At 35.7% G+C, this 26,076-nt stretch overlaps 1 protein-coding gene across 49 annotated transcripts in view; it reads right to left on the reverse strand.

The window, feature by feature from the left end:
• The window catches only part of MBNL1 (muscleblind like splicing regulator 1), a 221,851-nt gene that overhangs the window by 148,838 nt on the left and 46,937 nt on the right, over nt 1–26,076 (reverse strand). For 19 of the 49 annotated variants that reach the window (XM_008008668.3, XM_038002700.2, XM_038002692.2 and 16 more), the window contains exon 2: nt 19,547–20,520. The exons of 23 other annotated variants lie outside the window; for them this stretch is intronic. In XM_008008668.3, coding sequence (XP_008006859.1) covers nt 19,547–19,720 — 174 coding nt within the window. In that variant the 5' untranslated portion in view covers nt 19,721–20,520. Of the gene's footprint in view, nt 1–19,546; nt 20,521–20,676; nt 22,564–26,076 lie in introns of those variants that run through there. 7 more of the 49 variants (XM_038002702.2, XM_038002694.2, XM_038002690.2 and 4 more) reach the window with 4 other exon arrangements.

Raw genomic sequence — 26,076 nt, forward strand, 5'->3', positions numbered from 1 at the left:
GAAAGTGACAAAGGAAAAAAATCATCTCTAAATACTAAACAAAATCACTGAACAGTGCACAATTTTTAAAATGCAAAGAAAAAACACTAGAAGCCCCCAAAAAAGGTTTTCTATGAAGCTAAATCTAACACCTGAAGTTTTCATTATCATATTTTAAAAGCTTTGATTATATGAAGACTTGACTACTCACTGATTTGTCTCTCCAAGTTACTCTAGTAAAAATGTAAGCAGAACCACAACTGAATCTCAATTTTTTTCCAACCTACTTCAAAAATGCTAGAGCAACTTCCAATAGTATAAATAAAAATAAGGTTAAATAAAAATAGTATAAATAAAAACAAGGTTGTATTCTAAGTTTTAAATATTAACACGATATTGAATAATCATAATAATCAGGGGAATTTAAATAGGCAGGATATTACAGTTTGAACTGGTTGCAGTCTGTGAATGATGGTAGAGTGTCTTTTTCTGAATCTGGATTGATTTTACTCCTGTTCTTCAAATTGACATAATAATAGCTAGTCACAGCTTAGAAACAAGATTTGCAGCCTGTCTTTTCAAAGATCTATGTAGTAATGATAAACCCAGTGGTTTGAATCCATCAAGCTCATGCTAAGCACTATGTCTCTGGGTGAATAGTTGCTGCTGGACAATGAATCTTTTCAAACTACCTAGAAGAGAATCTGTAAACCCACAAACCCATCGATCAAGTCCTATTTTAATTCAAATGCAGTTTAGAACCACACAGTGGAATAAATTTGCAGTAATTTTATAAACTTAAAACATTTTATCTTTATGTTTATGATAATGCAGTTTTATTTGTACTAATGAAATAAAAAACATAGCTCAATAAATATAATCTCCAAAATTCTACCATGAATTAAAACTTGTAATGATGCTACATAATTTCTTGTTGAGTTTCAAGACATTGCAAATATAGTAAGCAGTATCCGTTTTAAGTTTTATCATAAGATAAATACATTTTAATGATCAAACCACTTTCAGAATACTTGTAACTTGAGACTGCTTCCCCCCCGCCCCGCCCAACAGTGACCTGTTTTTCTCGAGAACAGTTACTAAGAAAAATATTTTTCAGCTACTCATAAGAATGACTTCCTTAGCAGCCCTTTCCTTTGTACCATTAAACAGTCTGGAAAACTGCTTGCTTGACTCATTCACGCTGTCAAAATATACTACAGGCTAAGGCTGACCATCAATTTTCTCTGTATCCTGTAGCAACACACCCAATTCATGCATGAAGTTCTAAAGCAACAGCACTTGCAGTCTTAGGACTACTTTCATACATTAATATTTTGCAAAACTATATTCACACAGGCTAATCTATTCATTTGTTGTAGCTAAAGGATGCTACTTGTTGTACAAGAAAATCTGTATACATTTAAGTCTACTACAATTAAAAGGTAAAAGACCAAATGAACAAAATAAAATCCTTAAGTTATAATACAACGTTTATCATCTTTTTGAACATCTCTTTGAACATCTATTTGAAAACAGAACTTGATCGATGAAGAATCATTTGTTTGTGGGTTTACAGATTCTATGGGTTTATAAATAAGAATCAATTTGAAATTCAAAGAGAAGATATTAGACTTATTTGAAGATAACTCTATGGAGTTATTTCAAGATTTTTAAAAAAAAAAAAAAAAAAAAAAAGGCCAGGCATGGTGGCTCACGCCTGTAATCCCAACACTTTGGGAGGCCAAGGTGGGTGGATTGCTTGAGCTCCGGAGTTCAAGGCCAGCCTGGGTAACATGCTGAAACCCCATCTACACAAAAAACACAAAAATTAGCCCGGCATGGTGGTGCATGCCTGTAATCCCAGATACTCAAGAGACTGAGGCGGGAGAATCATTTAAACCCAGGAAGTGGAAATTGCAATGAGCCAAGATTGCGCCACTGCACTCCAGCCTAAGTGACAGTGAGACTGTCTCTGAAAAAACAAAGTTTTTAAAGGAATAAAGAATTTGAAATTCTTTATTCTAAAAGTCACAAAGTCATATTAGGTAGTCACAGAACTCCACATAAGTTTATAAGAATCTTCTAAAAGTTGACACATTATTTTATCAACTGGCTGGTTTATCATTAATAAAGGAAATTAATAAAGCAGAATGGAAGATCTGTAGTAAATGGAGACTTGCTAATTACAACCAATGTACCATCAAGTAGCTTTTTTTGTTTGTTTGTTTTTTAGGGACCAAAAATCATAGGAAACGTTATTTATAAAGAAAAATATATATTTTTGAATCAGAAATTTAATGGGGACATTTATGAAACAGAGTTACTCTACCTTCTAACTATGAATAAGAAATTACAAAGTAGGTGAGAAGGTTATTTCATCTTCTTAATCTTTTAAACAATTCATCCATAGTTTTAATAAGAAAGCAAAGCCAAAAAAATAAAAGAAGAAAAAGAAGGAAGAAGAGGAAGAGGAAGAAGAAGAGAAGGCAAAGCCAGTTCTATCTGAAAGTCTGGAGCATGTGAAAATTTCCAGATGGTTTTATCCTTAGGAGATAAATACATCTTCTCTATAGATTGAGAAGTCATGGCAAAAATACTATGTTCCCGGAACCTCTCAGCAGTATTAAAGGAATGGTTGTTAATCAGAGGCACACAGCTTTTAAAATATGTATCTGCCCATGTCTGTTGATTTAGAAATTCCAACTAGGTGATGGAACAAGTAGGACTAGGTGATGGAGCATGCAGGTCTAGGTGATGGAGCAAGCAGTGGGGTGAGAGAATAAATAAATATAAATAAATATATTCCAAGTCTCTCTGCTTTGTGCAGGCAGGACACTTGGAAAAGTACCTGAGAAGCTGTTTGCACACAGTGGGCATGCCATGCAAGCTGCTGACTCACATGGAATTAAGTGGATCCTGCTATCAGTATGGCTGATCACTAGGCAAAAGAAAGGTTTGGGTCTAATAGGTATTTGTAGCAAAGTGGTCCAACTGGCAAAATCTCTTACACTCTCTACTTTCAACACTGAGCTTTCACTTTTCTACTGTTAAAGTTCAGAACTGACAAGTTTGAGGCCACAGGTTTAACATGTGTTTTTAAAAAGGCAGTCATAATTGTTTATGCTCCCTCATTCTTCAAAATTCATATGCTAAACCAGATAAACCGGAGGTGGCAAGAGGTTACAGATCAAAAAGCCCTGAAAGGTATTAATACAGAGAGAGTGGTACTTCTTCAATTTATCCTGAAGTAAATACATTTTGAAAAGTCAAGCAAACCCTTGGGGCCACAATGTGATGAGAAAGAACTGATAAGGAGTACTTTATTAATATTACAGTTATTTTTATTATGAGAACTTCAGAAATTCTTCCTGGATTTAATGTTTCCAGAAGATGTGTGTGTGTGTGGGTGTGTGTGTGTGGGTGTGTGTGGGGGGGGTAGGGAGGGGAGAGAGAGAGAGAGAGAGTGTGTGTGTGTGTGTGTGTTCACATGCTTTGACTATTGATATTATCTGTAGAAACTTGTCTGCTGGAAAATGTTTCTTTAAACTTTGGTTTGGCTCCTACTTTGGAGCTGATGGGAAATAAAAACTTTTCCATGGATTAGAGCCAACTGAGCTGCTAAAACAAAAGGTAACATTCATTAGAGAACCATGGCACCATGATCTCATTCTGAAGGTTAATTTTTTTTTACATTAAGTGTGAATTGTCTAAAGCTTAGAAAATTCAAACTGCATAATAATGTCAAAGAAAATAATACTGGTCTTAAATGTTATTACATGGAAATTTTTTTTCTAAAAACTATGAAATATGAAACAAAACTGTAGTAAGCAAAAAGAACTCATCGGATTCTTAATAATTTAGCTTAATTTTTAATCTCTGTAATTTCCTCCAAAATGTGGGCACCAACATACACAACACACCTTGCTTGTTATTTTTCCTCATATCCAGTAATAGGGAGTTTCAGAGAAGTGGGTTTTTCTCAATAAAACATGACAATTTAAAACTGTCAACCTCCTTGATTTTTAAAGGAAATATAGGGGGAATATATTAGGTTTCACGAAGCATCTGCTAACCAAATACCAACTGACTACTTAATTCCAGGAAAGCCTTACCGCACAATTTTTGGCAACTGCGGAAAAGCTGAAAGCAAATTTTATGTTCCTTGCCCTCAGAGGTCCTCCTGTACTTTCTCCCAATTGTTTCACAACATGTTAAAAGCCTGAAATAGCCAACTCAATTAAACAGGCTACAAGCATCCCCTTTGAACACATATTTGATCCTTCTTCAACATCAAGTAATACAATTAACTCATTGTCACACACTAAATCAATACACAGCAGAATAGAATGGGCAATAATCAATAACCTTAACAAGAAGGCAGTGGCATGGCTCAGTAAATCAAACTATAAATGCATAACTCATATCCAGAATTAGACTATAATAAGAACATTTATAGATGCTGTCAAGAAAAACCCAGAACTGGCCATAGGAAACAACTAGGCTGTATTATTTCTGAAAAGCCAAAAAAATCAGGGAGATGGGGTTTTGGTGTTTTTTCCCCCTTTTCACTTGCTGGGAAAAGTACATGCTATTTCTAATCACGTCAAAAGTCTCAAACTCATAAATGAGGCAAATGCTTTCAAAAATCTTGGAGCCAGGCCAGGTGTGGTGGCTCATTGCTGTAACCCCAGCACTTTGGGAGGCAGAGACAGGCTGAATGCCTGAGGTTGGGAGTTCGAGACCACCCTGACCAACGTGGAGAAACCGCGTCTCTACTAAATACAAAATTAGCCGGGCATAGTGGCACATGCCTGTAATCCCAGCTACTCGGGAGGCTGAGGCAGGAGAATCACTTGAACCCGGGAGGCGGAGGTTGCGGTGAGCCACGATCATGCCATTGTACTCCAGACTGGGCAACAAAAGCGAAACTCCTGTCTCAAAAAAAAAAAAAAAATATTGGAGCAAAACGGACCATTTCAATAGGCTAGAATTGGATCCCTATCAATTCTGAGTGACAGTGAAAGGGAAAAAAAATACAGCTGTGATAAACAGAGTATTAGGGATTTGGATGTTTCTTTACACATTTGAGGAAGTGAGTGGTAGATATCTGACCAATTAAGTTTTATGTAGGTATTAAAAAATAGAAAAGAATAGTGCAAATCATGAAAAAATAAACTTTAATATTTAACCTTCTAATCTGTGCAGGTACTTCACTGAATAAACAATTTTATTTCTAGAAAAGTCTTAGGTGAGTCTTTTAGGAGAAAATTTACATAAATAGTACAGCATTTGAAATATCAAATATGAATTATTTATTGTAGACCAGCATAAAGCTAAATAGGATTAGTTTTAAATGAAATTAGATTTGCAAACAGATGGTTACAACTATTTTTCCATTCATAAATAACTGCATTTACAAAATGAATTTTCAAGCACAGACAATATATATACTGAATTATTCTATTAATACCTACTGGTTTAGCTAGTAGTCAAGTCATACATATGTTAAGAGGTTAAGGTATTATTTTCTCTTGATAACAGGTAAGTAAATAAGCTAGTATGTGCACACATATACACATTCAAGGTAAGTCCTTTTTAATTTTTTCAAACAACACGAAGACCTATAGTACAATATGCATAATGACATTCACCTGACCTAAGGCAAAGTTTCTCCCACAAGAGAAAGATAACTTGGACTGCTCTCTGTCATTCAGATAAGAACAATACTAACCGCTACCGTTAGTATCTATGGAGTATTTACATGGAGTAAGACACTACACTAAATGATTTATATCTAACTGATCTCATTGAATCCTCAAAATCTTGAAAGCAGATGATACTAGACTTGTTTTACAGATAAGGAAACCAGTTTGGGATAGTAAAGTGACTGGCACAATGTCACTAGGAAGTCACTATGGAATCAACCTCAGATCCAGCTGAATCCACGATTTGGGCTCTTAACAAAGTCTTGATTCTTTGCCATAAAAAAAAATGTTGGCTGGGAGCAGTGGCTCATGCCTGTAATCCCAGCACTTTGGGAGGCCAAGGCAGGCAGACCACGAGGTCAGGAGTTTGAGACCAGCCTTGCCAACATGGTGAAACCCTGTCTCTATTAAAAACACAAAAAATTAGCCGGGTGTGGTGGTGCGTGCCTCTAGTCCCAGCTACTCGGGAGGCTGAGGCAGGAGAATTGCTTGAACCCAGGAGGTGGAGGTTGCAGTGAGCCAAGATCGTGCCACTGCACTCCAGCCTGGCTGACAGGGAAAGACTCCGTCTCAAAAAAAAAAAAAAAAGTTTTTACTTGCACATTTTTTCATGTGGCTTTTTGCAATTATTCCAAAGATCTAGTTTGAAGAAAATTCTAAATGTGACACTGGGAATGAAGTGAAAACCACTGGTAGTCACATTGTCATTATTCCTGTTGCCAGTATTTATTTGCAATGAAATAATTTTTATTACAAATTTCATCCCAAAGAAAAGAGCATGCAGGCCAATCTAGACATTCAGAAAATACCAAAACATAATAAAAAGTTATACTATAGCTAATGCAAACCAATGAAGAAAGCACCCAGAGAAATGAAATGAAAGGACAAGGAATACCACTCACTTTTCCCTGTGATCAATTTAGTCTCGGACATAAAATAAGTTTGACTTACATACCATGTTTGAATCTATATAACAATCTTTATTCTGACCTAAGGCAAAGTTCCTCCCATAAGAAGAAAGATAACTTAGACTAAACTCTGGCATTCAGATAAGAACAATCAATACTAATGGCTACCATTTATGAAGAATTTACACGGAGCATGACACTGAATTAAGTGATATACCTAATTGATCTCACTGAATCCACATAAATTCATTTTTAATTTTCTAAAAATATATTTCTAATTGGCTGCCTGACTAAATTCATACAATTATGAAAATCGCCAAAACACAACATGTGGCAAGAGTTTCAGGAAAGGACACTTATAACACCAGCTATTGGTATCAAAAGTTTCTGTCCAAGCTACCATTCATGCAAATGAACTGTAATGAATGAAACATAAAATTATTTTATGTTTCCAATGGAGTATTTTAAATAACATAATCAATTCTAATATTTGAGATACATCTCTTAAGAGTTCAGGATTACAATCTGATAGCTACTAAATACCCAGTATGCCCAGAAATTTCATCTTCCCAAACTCATGTTTTTTGAGAGCAAACATGCTCATCATGCCATATCATGAACAAAATACAATCAATGATTCTTATATTTACATGGTCAAATTTTTGTCCAATTACATATAACAAAAGTCTTAAAAAGAATAGTGTGAGCTCTTTTTAAATACTTCATGAAAATTAACGTATTCACATGAAAAAATTCTACCTACTAGATCTAAATATTTCAGCATTATTTAGTAATTATTACAAATAAACAAAAAATTAAAATTAACCACTGAAATTTTTATTCCTAGAAAATTTCTGAAATGTAATACTCAAAATTACAAATAAGTATGACATACAATAAGATATATGAATCACTGTCAAAGAGGAGGTGAATGGTTTCATCTAGATTTTAATTTAATATAGTACAACTTGCAAAGACTTAGAAACGTTTTTAAGCATATTTCTGTCTTACGAGGCATATAATGGAAACAATATAATATTAATAAACACCTAGTAAGATGAATAAAATCTCAGCCTCTTATAAAATAATGTCTTGGGCCAGGCGCGGTGGCTTATGCCTGTAATTCCAGCACTTTGGGAAGCCAAGGCAGGCAGATCACAAGGTCAGGAGTTTGATACCAGCCTGACCAACATGGTGAAACCCCACCTCTAGTAAAAATACAAAAATTAGCTGGGGGCGTGATGGTGCAAGCCTGTAATCCCAGCTACTCAGGAGGCTGAGCCAGGAGAATCACTTGAACCCGGAGGCAGAGGTTCCAGTGAGCTGAGATCACACCACCGCACTCCAGCCTGGGCGACAGAGTAAGATTCTGTCTCAAAAAAAAAAAAAAAAAAAAAAAAAGTTGCATGGTTCTATGCATTAGAAAAATAACGGTTATGCTACTACTTTTGCGATTTAAAATATATTTTAAGCAAAAAAAAAAAAAAGTTATGAAATGAAACACTTCCTTATCTGATGCCTTTACCTCAATTCCAAGCTTTATCTTGGAATCCTGCAATTCTCACAGGTTTTTTCTCCCCCCACCCCCCCGGAACAGTCTATTATTCTGATTTGCTATACTGTTCATCATCTGTCTGCAGAATGACTTAAAATTCTTCTTGACTTTAGGTTTAGACGCTGGGTTGTCAGAATACTAGTTAAAATTTTAATATAAATTTCCCACATCAAATGAAAAAATCTAAACAAGCAATTATTCAGAAGTGACTTTCCAGATTAAGAAAAAATGTGAATGAGCATGTTTTAAACAGTACGGTTGCTTAAATTTAGGTAACTGAAATGATTCAACAAATACTTGCCCATATATGTACAACAGTCTAATATGTGGATTCTCTAATAATCAATATACTATATTTTTGTATATACAAAGTCACTGTATAGTGCTCCATAATCTTGCTAATTTAAACAAGTTAAACTTAGCATAAGATTGAAAGCATAAGCTCTGAAGACAGACTGCCTACACTGAATGTCAGTTCAGCAGCTCCCTGTGTAACCTTGTAAGGGTTAATTGTTCTTAGCTTCATTAGTTTATATAATCAATAGATGAGGATCAAATCAGGGTAATAAAATTAGCCGTTTCAACATGTGCTACCTAAAATTCAATCTGACTCAGTTTTATCTCACTGAATTACAGAAACTGATGATGAGTTTAGTATAAATCTCTTACCACACAAAAATTAGTGGTGTACTCATTCTGACTAATACAGGCATGTATAGTCTTTTACAGCACACATAACCATGGCTAAAATTCATTTGCTCCTCCTACACTGACTATGCAGCAGTTTCCAATATATTTCATAACAAACTTCTCAGACACACAGGAAGGCATTTAATGCCTATTTGTGTGTTACCTGAGCAAATCTGTGTTCTACTGGAACATTTTAAAATTAAAGACTAGAAGGGTTTCAAACTATTTTATTATCCTATGATTATTTTAATCTTCATTGTGCTTTTCAGAAGCTCGAAAGCTTATAATCACCACTAGTCTATCAACACCCAAAAAGGCTCTGTGTGTCATTCACCCTTACATCAGAATTGCCTATCGCAATGTCTGGTAGCAGGTAATGAATGGTGAAAAGGTGAGGAAGAATGGATGATTTTTCTATAATTGAGATGAAGAAGTGGCATATATATTGGTCTGCATTTTTAAAAAATTCTTAATTAAACCTCTGGCAGAATAATGTATATTTCTGGTGAGACTCTCTCCTCTAACATTATTCATCCTTAGGGGGAAATACAGAAGCCAAGAGTAGCTAATAAAGATTCTTCCAAAAAAAAAAAATCTCATTTTGCATCTTGTATCTCTCACTCTGCATATTTAACCCACTTTACTGTATGGTACATATTAAGCTACTACACGTTATTCATAGTTTAAGGGATTTAGAGGAGCTATTAAATAGACTCTACCATAAAAACACACACAATGTACATGACCCTAACTGTGGATGACTTTAGTTCATCAGAGTTGGGAGGCTGTTTTTTTGTTCTTAACATATTGAGTTTTCTTATGTAGACATTTGTTTTCAATTTATTACTCTGCTATGATTCATGGATGGCAATGTCTGGTAGTAAAAGTTCACAAAGGTAAAAAAAAAAATCAATAAATAAACTCATAATGATAATCTTTTCTCATGGCTAGATTTAGATTTTATTAGTCTCAACTTAGCCAAGGGGAAATACAAGATAATGTGAAGAAAGATAGTTTATTCAGAGCACAGATCTCAGGTCTTTCTTAACAGGACACTTTATACAAACAATGAATTCTTTAGTTATTTCTTTCTTCATGGTTCATTTCTCGGTTGCCTCCCTTTAAGGAGAATTGTTTTATGAAAGGCAATGTCATCTACCCAAGAGAAATCTTATTTCAAACATGATAAACTTGGCTGTTTTTCTCTAAAACCTTTTATTTTTAATTTGGCCCACTTGGTGAGCTAACACTATTTAGTTATAAATGCTTCCTAGGATTGGGAGATGTTACTTCGTATTTCCAGTCTATGAACGATTAGATGAGCAAAGATATCTGAAAGCAAATTATCGTCTGAATGCAGTAATATGGAAAAGAAGGAATTACAGATGTAATTTATCCATCACAAGCAGATCCTAAACACTGATTATGTCCGTATTTTTGCAGAAAATTGAAAATGATAGAAAAGCTTCCCAGCTTTTCTGACTTTAATTTTCAAGTTTTACTTTGTGTAATTTACTGTCAACTATTAACAGCAGATGCTTCTTGCCTTATTTGAGAACAGCCTGGACTTAAGTATAAGTGATTCTGAAATCCAGAAGCCTATACACTAGGTCTGAATTTTACGCAGAGAGAAAAATTCTAACTTAAGATACTGGACTCATATGGGGTCTAGAGAAAACAGGGTCTTGGATCTTAACCTCATATTAACATAAACTAAAATATAAATATTGCTTAATAAATCTAGACAGCTTCACAAGAATTTTGCTGGGCCTAAAATTGTGATCTAGGGTTAAAATATAGGTGGTTACCAAGTGACCCATGATGATTCAGGGACAGATGTGAGAGTCTGGTGGCCTGTGGCTATGTGAAGTCTCTTATTGGGGATTCCCTCTAGTTCTTTTATTCCCACTTGTGGTGTCATAATTAATAGTGTGAAAGAAAGGGAAGGGGAAAAAGGAAAGATAAACCACCAGAGCCATTTCTTTCTCTCTTCCTCAAGTATCTCTTTCACTGACCCTGCAACTGCTGTCAAGAAACTTCCCCCTCCTGACCATTGCCACCACCACCTGATCTACTAGTCTCCCTGTTAGTAACCAGCTCCTTGAGGACTGTGTTGTTAATTGCCTCCCTAAAGTTTGAGATAGGAAGTACGTAAGTTATATTACTTAAATTGTTGAATCCTTTTCACCTCCTAATGGTTTTCTTCCTCACATCTGAGTTTTTATAACTGGTCTCTTGACCATATCCTATGATTAAATGCCAAAAAACAAAATAAAAATTGAGTTTGATACTTTTACGATCTACCTGTTTCCCCATGGTTACTAGTATTCAGAAAACAACAGCAACAACCACACACTTGAAAATTTCAAAGCGGAGGAAGAATGGGGAGAAGCTGCAGTAGACAAGGCCCAGGATCAATAAGAACTACATTCAAAAAACAGGCAGGCTGAGTCGTCAGAAAAATGGGGGTCACTTGGAAGACATATGGATGACAACTTTCCACCCTAAAGGTTACACATGTGGGAAGCTTTGGACTCCAGCTCCTCACTGCATACCCTATCTTGCTGATTCTAAGCAAATGCCCCATTGAAGACTAGCTTCAGGAAACAGAAGCAGCCCAAAGTTAAAGCTGGGGAAAACTGCACTGGTTCACAGCATGAGTTCCAGGTGTTTGGGAGAGGCCACCTCCCCTGAACTAGGTAAGTTGAATTTCTGGAACCCTAAACTGAAATTTAAAATACATATTTGCCATAGAAATAGTTTGACAAAAGCAGCTGGGGTCTGTGACTCTAGTAGTTCTCAAGATTTATGATAAGATAACACTTCTATGGAGCCTCTTGGGTTTAATTAACAACCAGGGTTTCCAAGGTACTGTTTATACTGAACTATAACTCAAGCATCCTCTGGGCTACTTTGGCTTCTCAGGGTTGACCTGATGACTTAATCACCTTGCTTCTGTGGAAAAACATTTTCTAAACAATTAAAACTTTTGAATATGGCTTTTTATGCACTGGGGAGGCAGCTATATAGTTTATACAGTGACTACTTATCTAAGATGATTCATTTAAAATTTTTCCTATATGGCCATATATTTTACAACAGATACAACATCTTTGAAAGTTGGTGGCAACATTCTTTCTGCTATTTTGGGTTCACTCCTTGACTCATTTGTTGACTTAAAATATAGTGATTACTTCTGAGTACTTACTGTTTTAGGCCCTGTACTATAAATTTGTCTTGGATATTCATTTTTATTCTTAAGTACTGCTGTTAGTTATGTTTTCTTTGTCGAATCCTTAGAATATGCATATGTAGATTAAGAAGCAGTGTTTTCCAGCAAACATAACGAAACAATTAAGAGCACAGGCTGTAAAATCAGATTACGAGGTTTCAAGTCCACATTTTACTACTGACCTTGTGTGTATTACCTAACTTCTCTGTATTTCAGTGTGCCCATCTATGAAATGGAAGTAATACCAGTAACTATCTTGATAAGATTTTACAAGGATAAAATACCATGAAAAAATGAAAAGCACTGAAAATACTGATTGATATATATTAAGTTGCAATAAATGTTAACTCATCTTGTTATTTTACTCCATACAGAAAAAATAAGGAAGTATATTTGTGGAAGCAGCAGAAACACAAATCGGAGTAAGTACAGATTCTTTTGTCTTATAAAATCATTTGGGACCTGTTTCATGACATGGCATTTCTGCTATATTCCAGTTATAAAAATGTGACTGTGTATATAAATACAAACAGTAGGCTGGGCGCGGTGGCTCACACCTATAATCCCAGCACGTTGGAAGGCCAAGGCAGGCTGATCACCTGAGGTCAAGAGTTCAAGCCCAGCCTGGCCAACACGGTGAAACCCTATCTCTACTAACAATGCAAAAATTAGCTGGGCATGGTGATACACACCTGTAGGACTAGCCACTCAGGAGGCTGAGGCAGGAGAATTGCTTGAACGTGGGAGGCGAAGGTTACAATGAGCTGAGATCACACCACTGCACTCGAGCCTGGGCAAGAGGGTAAGACTGTCTCAAATAAATAGATAAATAAGTACAGTTATAAGATGATAAAAAATGAAGCTGTTTTAGTTTTCTCTATAAGGAAAAATAAATCCATCTGGGATATGCCAGGTTTTACTTACTAAATAACCAAGACAGGAGAAGTGATGACAAGTTTGTTAAGATGAGAAGACCTCAGTTTCTCTTCACAAGTGGTCTCTCCTCAACCACCTCCCTTACCCAGATGCTTTTCAGAGAGATTTACTTAATTCTGGAAGTTTTATGAGGGAAAAAATAATCACTCTTTTATTCCAGAAATGGCCCTCCTGAACATCCATTTCCATTCTCCCCTTCTGTCTTACCTACCAGATGTCTGATTTTAATCAAGGCAACAGTTTTTTAAAATAATAAACAAAAACAAAACAAAGAAACATACGAAAAAATACTTCCTAGCAATCCCTGCTACTAAAATCAGTCAATAAGAGACTGAAAAATTACTGGGTGAAGCTCAGAGAACCTTCGCTTAAAAAGAGCCTGGCTGGGCTGAGTTACAGCATCTTGACTTTTCTGCGTCCTGTGTCCTAGACTAAGGATATGATGGCTGACACTGCAGTGGCCACGCTGCAATTTTGAAATAATCCCAAAGTTGGAAGCCATGTGCTCCTCAGGAACTAAGAGAGAAGGAACCTGAGTTCCAACGACTGTAGAGTCACCAAATAGATCTAGACAACTGACTGAAATATAAACCCCTAATTTGTTTATGCCAAATGCTGGGGATGGGGGAGGTGTCTCTGTTATGCAAAGCTGAATCTAATTTTTCACAGACAAAATGTCTAAATCACTTCTGTGTGACCATGGAAAGACATACATAAGATCTGAACCAACAGTTCTGAAGATGGACAATTAGAAAGCTGGAAAGAACTCAGAGATAACAAAACAAGAAAAGTAATGGTCAGAGATGGCCAAGGCCCTCAGGAATCCAGAGGACAAACAACCTGTCAACCAAATTAGAAGATATCAGGGGTGATACTATATAGCAATTATCAGGAATTTTCAAAACACAAGCTCACAGCATAGAAAGTTTTATCACTAGCAAAAAAATCAAACTGTATCTCAAAGTGAAAATATTTCAAACATGTGCCAAAAATGTAGGGATGATGCTGCACGTAGATGTGCATTTGATGATACTTGTGTAAGAAACAGTATTAAAAACTCTGTAGTTGTTGTTAGTATATTATAAATGAGAAATTAGCATAAGAAGTCCTCATTAGAATCAAGCTTTTTTACAGTAAAATTCACGAAGAAATTACTATTCTAATAATCTATTACACTTCAAACAACTCAGAATTTCTATCAAGCCTTTCCAGTTGCTTTTACTTAAGTTGCTACATGCTAATAACTATCATTAGTGCTAAATCAAAGGCCATCTATCTAGTTACCCACTTCTACTGGCAGTCATGAATTTTGGCCTAGCTGTTAACATGGAAAATTGCTCACCTATCTAAAAGCACAGGATGCAGTACTGCTGAAGTTAAAAAAAAAAAAAAAAAAAAAAAAAAATCAAATTTCCTCAATAGGATCTCTTTGTAAGAAAATAAGAAGCTTTGTCTAAGTCTCTGGGAAGGCAGAGACATTGCTCAGCATGAAAGGTAACGGATTAGCAATGTTGATAGCCGAAATCCTCTACTTATCCTTGGCAAGGAAAATGACAAGATAAGCTTCCCAAACTAGGTCCCTAGGTATCTGTGCTAGGTCTGAGAAACATTCCATTTCTCACCTTTCACGTGAACTGGGCGTATGCCATACAGTTCTTCAAAAGACAATTCACCCCACACAGCACTGTGTCTTTTAAGTGAGAAACAGCCTTATACATGAAATTGTTTCAAGGCTACTCCATGGAATTTTGAGTAGCTTCAGACATCTGAATTACAACGAAACTGAATTCAGCTGTAAGTGCCACATTGCTTGAGGTCTAAATTGTTTTTAGTTTGTCACACTCGCACAGTGAAGCAAGATTTCATGAGGAAAAAAGTAGAAGCAGTGTACCAAAATCTTATAATACGAAGCAAAATAATTAGTTCTAGAATTACAGCAGCAGGTAGCTTGATTCAAAACATGGTTTAAAATTTATCTGATAGTCTAAAAAACCTTTACTCATTGAAAAAAAAAAAGTTTTCTAAAAAAGTTCTAACAATATAAACAGGCAAATGAATACAATTACTAGTTTCACCAAAGCAACTGCAGCTATTGAGAATTTCATTAAAGAAAGGTTTATGTCAGAGTTGATGACACTGCAGCATATTCACAGGGTATTCTTTACAAAGTTGTGAAGTTTCTGCTTAGGGAGCTTTTATATGAAATACACTGCTATGCAGGTTATGCCTTATAGTTAGTTCATCTCCAGAGTCATTAGGAGAAAACAAGGAAGTGATATGTCAATCTGTCACAGAAAAACACATTGAATATATGTGCCAGCACAGTATATATAATAATCTGTCAAAGTTTTAATACATGGGAGATACCAGTGGTAAAAACCAAACAACAAAAACAATTCCTGGTAACACTCATTCCAATTAGGACCCTACTAGATCAAAATTTTGATTGAAAATTGCATATTTAGCCTAAAACTGGCAGATATTTTATCAGGATTATCAGTGAAACTGGCTTTTAAAATACGATGAAAAGTCTATGCCTGGGGCTTGGAAAGAACAGCAGCATCACAGGCAATTTCTGGACTGAGGGTAAACCATGCTAGCAACAGACCATCTTCTAAAATTTAACTATAAACACCTTTGGGACTACTTCATCATGTCTAGTTATGCCATCCAATCCATATGTGACCATCTGGATACTTGATTTGCCTTACTGATTTTGAGTGTTTTAGTTATTCATTTACCTGTATGTACATATATCTGTGTGCCCTCTAATACCTAATTTCCATACTTCATATATTCTGCTAAGTCTGCAGAGGCTCTTTAAAACTGTTCTCAGTGTCCTTGATTCTACGCCACTTTGCAGTGGAATCTGATCTCAAATTTGTCTATGATAAATCTGATCAGGGGTGCTATTTATAGATAGATATCATTGTATATAGCAAAAATAAATTTAAATTATCTTAAATAAAATAGTTCAATTTGATAAAGGAACAAGTGACTAAAGTTTTCAAAGGTAAAAGAATTTTGCTAGATTTTTTGCTAGAATTTTGCTAAATAGTAAATATAAAGGTTATATTCTCTTCCTCCCATCCCTAGTACCTGAAAAATGAACAGGTATTTGAAATAGAATTCAGTAAACAACAAGTCTATTTCTGTTGATCATATCATAAAAGTTTTTTTTTTTGAGGGTATAAATAACTTGGCAAATATTAAAACACATTCTGTAGGCTTTCTTTACATTGACTTCCTAAATTTTAGTTGAGAGCTCATGACTGAATAGGTAATTTGTCATTAAGTATTATTTGAAACATCATTTTTGAAATATAATTTTCTAATGGTGGCGTGCAGTGTTAATATTTTTCTTTTTTTTTTCCTAAATCTTTCATAAGCCATAGGGGAACATAATCCTCTTTGGCATCAAATAATGCACCTTTGCAAATGTTCTGGATTTCTGAAATAGTTAATACACCTAAGTCTATAGTCTGTAAGCAATTTAAGTCTCAGACTGAATATACACTTAAACTATTATAAATTAAAACTACAATTGTAACAGGAAAATTAGAGAAATTAAGTATTTATTGTTTATATACTAGCAAACATTATTACAGCTTTTGCTCTTTTATTGTTCTCATTCTAATTCTGATATTCTTAATAAATACCTACATTCCTTGTTATCATGTATTCCCATTTTACTTAGCAATAGATCTACTACAATACAGAATTCTACATTTTCATATGGTATATTTAAATCTAATTATTTAAACGTTAAAATCATCAGTATGCAACTAAAATACTGTCAGCTACTTTTCTTCCCATTATCTTTGTAACATACCAATTGACTTCTTTTACATAAATGAATATTTTCTTGAACTGTTTGACTTCTGTCTTTTTAATGAAATAAATTCTCCTCTTCTAACTAGAAGTCTGCTATTAACGTAAGTCACCTGGGAGCCTGGCCAAAGTCTGAAGCAGCACAGCTGAAGGGTACAGCCATTTCATAGGGTCCTCTCAGAGAGTATTTGGTTTGCTTTCCTAACTTTCTAAAAATAGTAGATTACACAGGCCACCTCCATCTCATGGCTCAAGAACTCAGAAAAGGCTGGACTATGGATTTAAGCAATACACAGGACACATTTTATTAAAGAAGTCAGGATATTACAAGTTTTCTAAATTTTTTTCCGTTTACTCTGTGAGAGAATGCAAATGATCTAGCGGTTACTGGCATGGAAACCTCATAACGCTCCCAAATTTCAGAACTTCAAGCATGAGTCATACAGTTACTTTAACAGTTTTAAAATATGTTTTTGATCTATTTTAGCCACAAGACTGAATACAAGAGGACTGCTATCTGAAGGGAAGGATTCTAAATACTGTACGAAGAATCACATGTGTCAGTTATAAATACATACACACACACACAAGAAACATGTTTTTTAACATAAATGCTTAACTGCATATTCAAAATTGTTTTAATTCTTAACATAGTTATTTTACTAACGTTTAAGAAGCTTTTTTCCTGGGTATGAAGCTCCATCATAAATAAATTTGTGGGGTTTTTTCCTCTTATTCAAATTTAAAATATTTTACCAAGATTTAGACACTGTAATTTAAATTTAAATTAAATTCAGTTTATCTTAGAAAGACAAAGAAAAAGGACAAAGTCTGCATTGATTAGCTGCTGTAATGAGTACATTTCATAAATACATTTAAAATCTTGAAATTATTTAAAGTCCTTGATGTGGCAGTTGAATCTTGTTAACCACACAGCATGGCATTAAGCAACCTTGCTGCTTTACTCAAAAAGGGACTGTTCTGTGGTCATAAGTGAGCAGCAACTAAAAAAAAAAAAAATATTTTGAGATGGAAAAGTAGCAACTGAATATTAATATTTCACAATGTTTCCAAATGTTGTAGGGGCAGGTCTTCTGTGAAACCACTCAATGTCACAGCAAAATTTAATGTCCTTTACTTTGCAGCTACGTGTGCACCATCAACTGTCTGTAGGATTAAAAATTGGATTTACTATTAATTGGGTCAAAACAGGGTTACTTATGGCCACAGCTGGTTACCGACAAGAGTAATTAGCTCTCTGCCCCTCATTTTACGGGTCTCAGTCTCTAATTACACCTGAATTCAGCCGGCGTGAATTTAGGAATACACATTCACGTAGGTACAACCACTATGCCCTTCACTGATGCCTCTCAAAGGAAAGGCTGAAGAAAGTCTCAATGGGAGTTTATGACTTTTGCTTATTGATCTTTAGGGCTATGACATTAAAAATAATCTAACATTTTAAAATATTTTTGTTGTTAATACCTCCTTTCTGTTCAACTCTAAAGATCATGTTCTTGGAATCTTTGCCAAAAACTTTGGCAAAATGAACAGCCTAAACTGGACCAGGAAACAATGAACTGAAACAATTAACTCATAACTCACCCTGATGTTATTAAAGATTATTATAGCACTATATATTTGTAAAGACAAGATGGACTTATGAGACTTTTACTTGTCTACATATGTAGAAGTGATAGTGTCTTCTCCTCAAAGCTTCAAAGAATTAAATTAGAACATTAATATTCAAAAGCAATTTGATTAAACCAAGTAGGTTGAAAGTACCCAGGAACACATTTCTAGTCTTGACCTTGTGTGTCAAAATAAAGACATTTATGTTATCTTTTAAAAGACTCATTTTCAAACATGATACTTGAATTACAAATGCAATGACATTTTTGAATGCCAAGAAACACTAAAGTAAATATTTTAGAATTATGGTGCTCACAAAAGCTAACTTTTAACATTTCTAGCTAAGACTATTACAAATAAAAACATAATTACGATCTAACAGAAAATAAACTGCTAATTCACTTTAGAATTTTTGAAGTTGGAAAAATCCAATAAACAATAGTACTTATGAGTTTCTGCTTATTTATAAAACTCACATTCAACAAAGTTTGTCCCTCAGGTAAGGTGCTGTAGCAGCAGTTTAGCACCTTACTTCTAGTTGTATTTTCCACAAAACGCGTGGCTCTGGCCTTAAAATGCCCACAAAAAAAAGAAAATCCAAAATGTCAAAATATTAAAAGAGTAAAAAGTCTATCCAAGTTTAGCTGATTTTAAATCTGCTTGTCTTTTGCAACTGTACAATGCCTTTACCAACAAATAAAAATCATCTTCATTCAGCTATTGCCACGGCCTTATATATAATATATGCATTGGCTAAACACTCACATGTAGCTACATTTACCATTTCCAGGGACAGACACTCACTTTGCCATTACTAAGTGAAAAACATGTCAATACTTTCTGCCCTAGCAAAAAAAAAAACATGGAGTGAAAGGACTGATAAAGTTATTCATAACAAAGTTTGGCCAGACTTGATTCTGTTGCTTCTTGTAAAGTTCCCCAGCCCAACATCATCAACACACTGTGTAACTAAACTATGAACAAAGCAATCCATAATCCCAAATGCAGAGAACTGTTATGTCCATATCCCCCTTATTCAAGCATTGAATATCCTTAAAAGAATATAATAGTTACTCACTTTCAATGAGTCAAAGCAGGCGATTACTCGTCCATTTTCAACTTGGCAGCTTTTCGAAGGATGTGCAAATTTACATTCCGTGTCTGGCCGTGAGCAAGTCCCCCTCTGGAACTCTCTACATACTTCCAGTGTTAGCCATTTTGTGTCCCGAATTGGTGTGACACTAACAGCCATGTTTAGATTTTACAGGTAGTTAAATGTTTCAGTGAAACCAACAAACCCAACCCCCCCAAAAAAGAGCAATAACCAAAAAAAAAAAAAAAAAAAAAAGCTGAACTGATGATGAAAATGTCCCCTCAAAATACTTTTCCCCACTCCCTGCTTTAAAAGTACATGGAAAATTGTGTCGTCAATATCAAGGAAAAGATCTCCCACTAGAAATTCACAGCATGAAACTGTTAATTCAAAGAGGTTTTGGTTTTTAGAGAAATACTAGGATTGTAAGTAGATGAACGTTTAAAAGTAGGGCCTGGTATCAGCCTTGTGCTCTCAGTAACCCCTTCCCAGTGCCAATTTGGAGCCCAAAATGCAAGCATGAAAACGTGGCAGACCCTTTGACACCGAATTTCCAAGCTGCTTTCAGCAAAGTTGTCTGAAAGGGAATCTCCTCACAGCTGAATTTGCAATGGAGTTTGGTGGTGCAATCGGTATTGATTAGTTTGGCATAGACAGATGCAGCAGTTTAGAGCAAAATCGAGAAAATGATTTTTTTTTTCCTCCTTGATTTCCTGGCAGAAGATATCTTACTTTTTCAGCAAACTTTTCTTTTAACACTAAAGCAGCCTAGGGCAATGCCAGATACTTAGAGCTTTTCTCTTGATTATAAGTAGAAATGGGGGTGTCTGGGCTAGAGGTGGAGGGTGGATGTGCTGTCGTCACAGTCTAGCTGGCAGCAAGCAAGGCAAAAGCAGAGACTGCTCTAGAAGCGGTTCCAAGCAGCAGAGACGTCAGGAAAGGCACTTCTTAGTACCAACCTGTAGAAAAAAGAGATAGGTTAAGATTTACTAAGTAGCACTTCACTGATGTCCTACAGTATCACAACCTTGCCATGTGATACCAGACTAAGTAATATTCAAGTCAGCCTCTCTCTCTCCCTCTCTCTCCCACACATACACACACAAAATACTTACAGTGAGGCATATTGCAGCCAGCCATCGTAGATTTATTAAAAAAAGGGGCCGTTTCCCCTTGTGAAGCAATGCATGATAGAGAGATAACCAATCACAGATAGTGTTGCAGCAATATTCTGGGCAGAAAGCCAATAGTGTGGGTTGTCTTATGAAAGGTCGCGCCTGTCAGACGTTCATTACTATGCTATAAGCACAGAAAATGTCCATCAGATGTGACTTATTCCACTGCAAGAGGACGAGCATGTGGGTTTTGAATTTACCCAACATGCAGTTAGTGGACTAAACCATGTTAGTTTCAAAACAGCTTCTCAGACAAGTCTAAGCACTTGAAGATCATTACCGGGGAATAAAAAGTAAGGTTTAAAAATTGCAGCTGACTTCCAAGCTGCTTTCCCTCTGGCTCTGTGCAGGGACGGGCACTGAACAGCCTGCTCCTGCTGTCCTGACACGTGAATAAAAAAGGAAAGGGGTGTTTACAAATGGTACATTCTCCTGACCTATCCAATTCACTTCCTTCTAAAGCCCAAGTCCTGCCCCTCCACTGAAAGCAGCACTCATACTGTAAAACTATTCCATTGAGCCCGCAGACACTTTGTCAATATATCACAGGCAGGCAAGATATGAACAAAAGCATCCTTTATTCGTACATTTTTAAGGCAGAAGCTGAGGTCATGTGGGGAAAATAAGGAGTGCAGTGTTGTCAGTGTGTCTGGTAAATCTGAAGTCAACCTCAAGGGAGAAAGTGATTCCATCGCAGAAACATTAAATATTAAGTGAGCAATTTGATTTGAGCAGCGTGATGCACTTCAGAAGTACAATTCCAAACAAAGCTGGGGGGTGGGGGATGAGGGATCCCCTGTTGCCTGATGATCAGTTAACTCAGCACCACAAGACTACTTAGAGCAGGGCATTTTTACTTTTAGCAACTTACTTTCTCTATCAGGATTTTTCTTTTTCTTTTCTTTTCTTTTTTTTGAATGTCGCCAATGAGGAAAACAAGGCTTTAAAAAGTAAAATCTTCACATTTTAAAGAGGCAAAAACACAGTATGATCACTAGTGTTTGATTATACTTCTTCATGAGCCAAAATTGCTCTATTGGCATATGGTATGTTTATAATTTTTGGAATTAAAGTACAGGATATAAATACATATGTATGTTAAAAAACATGAGCATCTAGAACTTAAATTGTTTAAGATTAATATTTCCATTTTAACACTAATTTTCCTTAAAAAAATTACTTTCCAAAACTATTTGGAAAATACTACAGTAAGACTACAACTTTTGATAGAGATTAAAAAAATCAGTTGAGCGTGGTGGATCACACCTGTAATCTCCGCAAATTGGGAGGCTAGGGTGGGTGGATCACGAGGTCAGGAGTTCAAGACCAGCCTGGACAACATGGTGAAACACCATCTCTATTAAAAATACAAAAATTAGCCAGGTGTGGTGGTGTTGCCTATAATCCCAGCTACTCAGGAGGCTGAGGCAGAAGAATCACTTGAACATGGGAGGTGGAAGCTGCAGTCAGCTGAGACTGTACCACTGCACTCCAGCCTGGGTGACAGAGCAAGATGCTGTCTCAGAAAAAAAAAAGAAAACAAACAAACAAACAAAAACAACCATGGCTGGGCACAGAGGCTCACACCTATAATCCCAGTACTTTGGGAGGCCGAGGTGGGCAGATCACAAGCGAGGTCAGGAGTTCGAGACCAACATGGTCAACATGGCAAAAAAAGTCTCTAATAAAAATACAAAAAATTAGCCAGGCATGGGGGCAGGCGCCTGTAATCCCAGCTCCTTAGGAGGCTGAGGCAGGAGAAGCACTTAGAACCTTGGAGGTGGATGTTGCAGTGAGCCAAGATTGCGCCACTGCACTCCAGCCCGGACGCAACGGTGAGAGACCCCGTCTCAAAAAAAAAAAAAAAAAAAAAAAAAAAACCTCATCCCAGTGTTCAAGAAATATTTTGGTTTTCAAAAAAGTTTCTAGGTCCTAATGCCAGTTTCTATATTTAAAAAAAAAAAAAAAGGTCCAGTCATAAAGTGTAAGCTGTGTCTGTCTTCCTGAAACTTTGTTCTGCATAAAGATTTACTTAATGATTTCATGCCTTGAGAATGGACCACCTGCACGGTCAACAATCTCTTTAGTCCTTCTCTTCAGAATCTTCCAAGTGCCTCACCTGTAACTTTCTTCCTCTAAAGCCAGCTAAAATGTCACTTCCTCCAAAAAGCTACCAAGATGTCATTACCCCCATCTCTATTCATCCATATATTAAAATACCGCCTTCTCTGAATTATCTCTGCACCTATGCCCTATACAGTGTTTTATTTCCTTATATAACTGACCCACTAGACCATATGGTTTTAAGGACAGAAAAAAATATTATTCATCTCAGTAACCCCATGACTTACATAGTGATGCAAAATAGATGGAGTTCCAAAAATATTGGTAAATTAAATTATCAATTACTGCATCAGGATTTGGATTACCTCTAGGGTACAAAACATACAAACACACACACATGAACACATATATGAATACAACACATGAACACACTGAAACATACACTTGAACACACACACACACAATCATTGCCTCTAAAAATAATGTTCCAGGGTCACGTAGGCCCTTTCAAAACTGCCTCACAATCTAGCCCTGTCCTTGGACAGCTCCCTATCTCATTGCACACAGCAGCTTTTCTAAAACTTCATTACTCTTTCTCCATGTTCATTAGCAACAGTGGATAATAACATTATATGTCATGAATATTTCATACCTATATAACAGTAGCCCTTAAGCATGAACTTTTTCTTACCTTCCTATCCATGAGTCGTTAACCTATCCTTCTGTTTCTTTCTTAGTCTCCCAGTTCTCCCTCCTCCTGCCCACAGTTAAGCTTCCACAAGCCTCCACCTTGACTCATTCATTCTCAAGACCTCCTTCTCTTTCTGCCTCCTCTATACATGCACACTTTGTCTTTCAGCAGTTCCTTCTCTTAGTTTCCAAATGTACTAAAGTAACTCCGAAATGCAGAGGGTGACATGGCAGGAGGAAGAGGACCCTGCCCTGGCTATGCATCCTCCTCTCCCTAATGTACTTAATTCATCCTTCCCAAGTGAATATCTACCATGCTGTTTTTCTGCTTCTTCCTTTCCCATTCACTTCTGAATCCTTATCAGTCTGACTTTCACACCCATTACTTTACTGCTCAGCAAAGGTCATCAATGCTGTCACGAAAGCCAAGCCCAAAGACTATGTTTTGTTCTTGCCTTTGCTTGACCTGTAACATGATTTACAACTCCCTCTTTCTTGAACCTTTCCCTTTTAACAAACTGACACATTTTATCTTGTTGCTTCTCCCAGTGCTGTACCTCTTGTATCCCCCCTGGAGAGGAGTTGCTGAGGGTTCTTGGCAGGTGCCAAGACACGTGTGAGCTCCTGCGATTTGTTACATGCTAACTCCCTGTTTGGTCTGACACACACTTCCTCACCCCTGCAACTTGGCAAATTCCTTCTCCTTGTTTAAACTGCTGTTCAAAAATCACCTTCTCTATAGGGCTGGGCCAACTATGCTAAACATTATTCCATCTCAGAATGTTTTTGATACTTTGTATCTCTTTGTACCTCTCCCCCTCAATGTTATATATGCCCTGACAACAGGGTGTAGGCCCAGCATTCCCCATCACACAGTTCTTGGAACATAACAGACCTTTTTAAAAAATGTTTGATAAATAAGTAAACTTCATTCATACTTACAGAAATAAACATGTATAAAAGGATGTGGTCCCAAACCTGACAAAATAGATTATTTAATCACGTCTATAGCATCTAGACAATATATATAAGAAGACTGGTACCACAAGAAAGATCTGCATTGCTTGGTAGTCATATCTAAATACAACAAACAATTAATTTCTAGAGCTAATTATTTTTCCTTTTTGCCAGGTTACAGACAGTCCCACTCAAGCACAAAATAAACTTTGATTACTAAAATGCTTGCAAATCAGTGTTCTGATTATCTTTATTTTCTGTAGCAGACAAATTCTATTTACCTCAAAAGTGCTATTGAAAGAATTATAAACATAGATTTGTACCATTTAATTGTAAAGGACATAGACAAGGATGATAATCAAAATATTAATAATTAGTTCAGGCATAGATACTGAACAATTAAAACAGATACTGGCCTTTATGCATTAGTCTAGCTGGACCTGATAATGTATGTGCCTGCCCTTGATATAGGGCACTGTGGGCAACAAACTCAAATTATATCCTATAGATTGATTTTACTAAAGTGCTGATATCAGATTATTGTCTTATCTATATTAAAAAAAAAAAACTTCAAAAAATAGAAATCTTTTTTGGTAAATTAAGATTTTATAGAATTTGGATCAATATTGAATTCACAAAACATTCCTTTAACTGATAGAGTTTTGTTCTATAGATAGATATAATGTTTAAATATATGTGGGTAATGTCCAGATTGTGAGAATTCTTGCAAACATATTTGGCCTAAAATAAATTTTGTCTCTAAAGAATTATTAAAGGAAAGAGTTCTACTTCAAAGATAAGTACTAATGGGTACATTGCTTCTGAGGTAAATATCTGGCCTATATTTCTATACATTATAATAAACTTCTCTGAACAACAAAAATATTGTAAGAATCAAACTTAAAAATCTGAATAATAGCTAACAGCAGTCCCTCTTTAACCTACTGATCAAATTCCAAACACTATAGAGTTTCTTGCTTTATCTGACATCGTCTACAACACCAATATTCTGCCACAAAAACCAATTTCTTCTTGAATGATATCAGAAATCATGTATATATTCTACTTTAAGATAAATGTAAGGGAGAAAATAAAAAGGAAAGAAATAACAATTTGAAATGACAGAGATAATAAAAACCAAGAAAAGGATAAAGAAGAATGAAATTATTCTTATTCTTTGAAAACTTATTCTTAAAGATTACTATATATTTGGCTTCATATGAAAGCCTATTTAAGAGTCACATACCTACTGCTATAGAAGAAAAAGAGATGTTTATAAGGTATGAAAATGAAATTCTCTTTTGGAGAACAGGACAGCCTCTATGAGCAAGGTTAAATTTCTTGCTCACATATGTTTACTTATCATTTCAAAAGTTCTTTTAAAGCAAATAAGGCAATCAGTCCAATTACATCCCAGAGTAGTTAGCTGGTAATTTTGAAGACTTTTATTTAATATGCTTTTAATATTGATATAAGTTATATATTGAGGACGTTAACTAAGTAATTTTTGAGGTCCTTTATTATGATTTTTGTTTAGTAAGGCAGTTTCAATCTAACTGAAAGAGATGGCTAACTTCACCCCGTAAGTCTGGAGTTGATAAGAAGGAAACCCTTGCCCAAAACTGTAAC

Source organism: Chlorocebus sabaeus, chromosome 15, assembly GCF_047675955.1.
Source record: "Chlorocebus sabaeus isolate Y175 chromosome 15, mChlSab1.0.hap1, whole genome shotgun sequence".
Classification (NCBI taxonomy): Eukaryota; Metazoa; Chordata; class Mammalia; order Primates; family Cercopithecidae; genus Chlorocebus; species Chlorocebus sabaeus.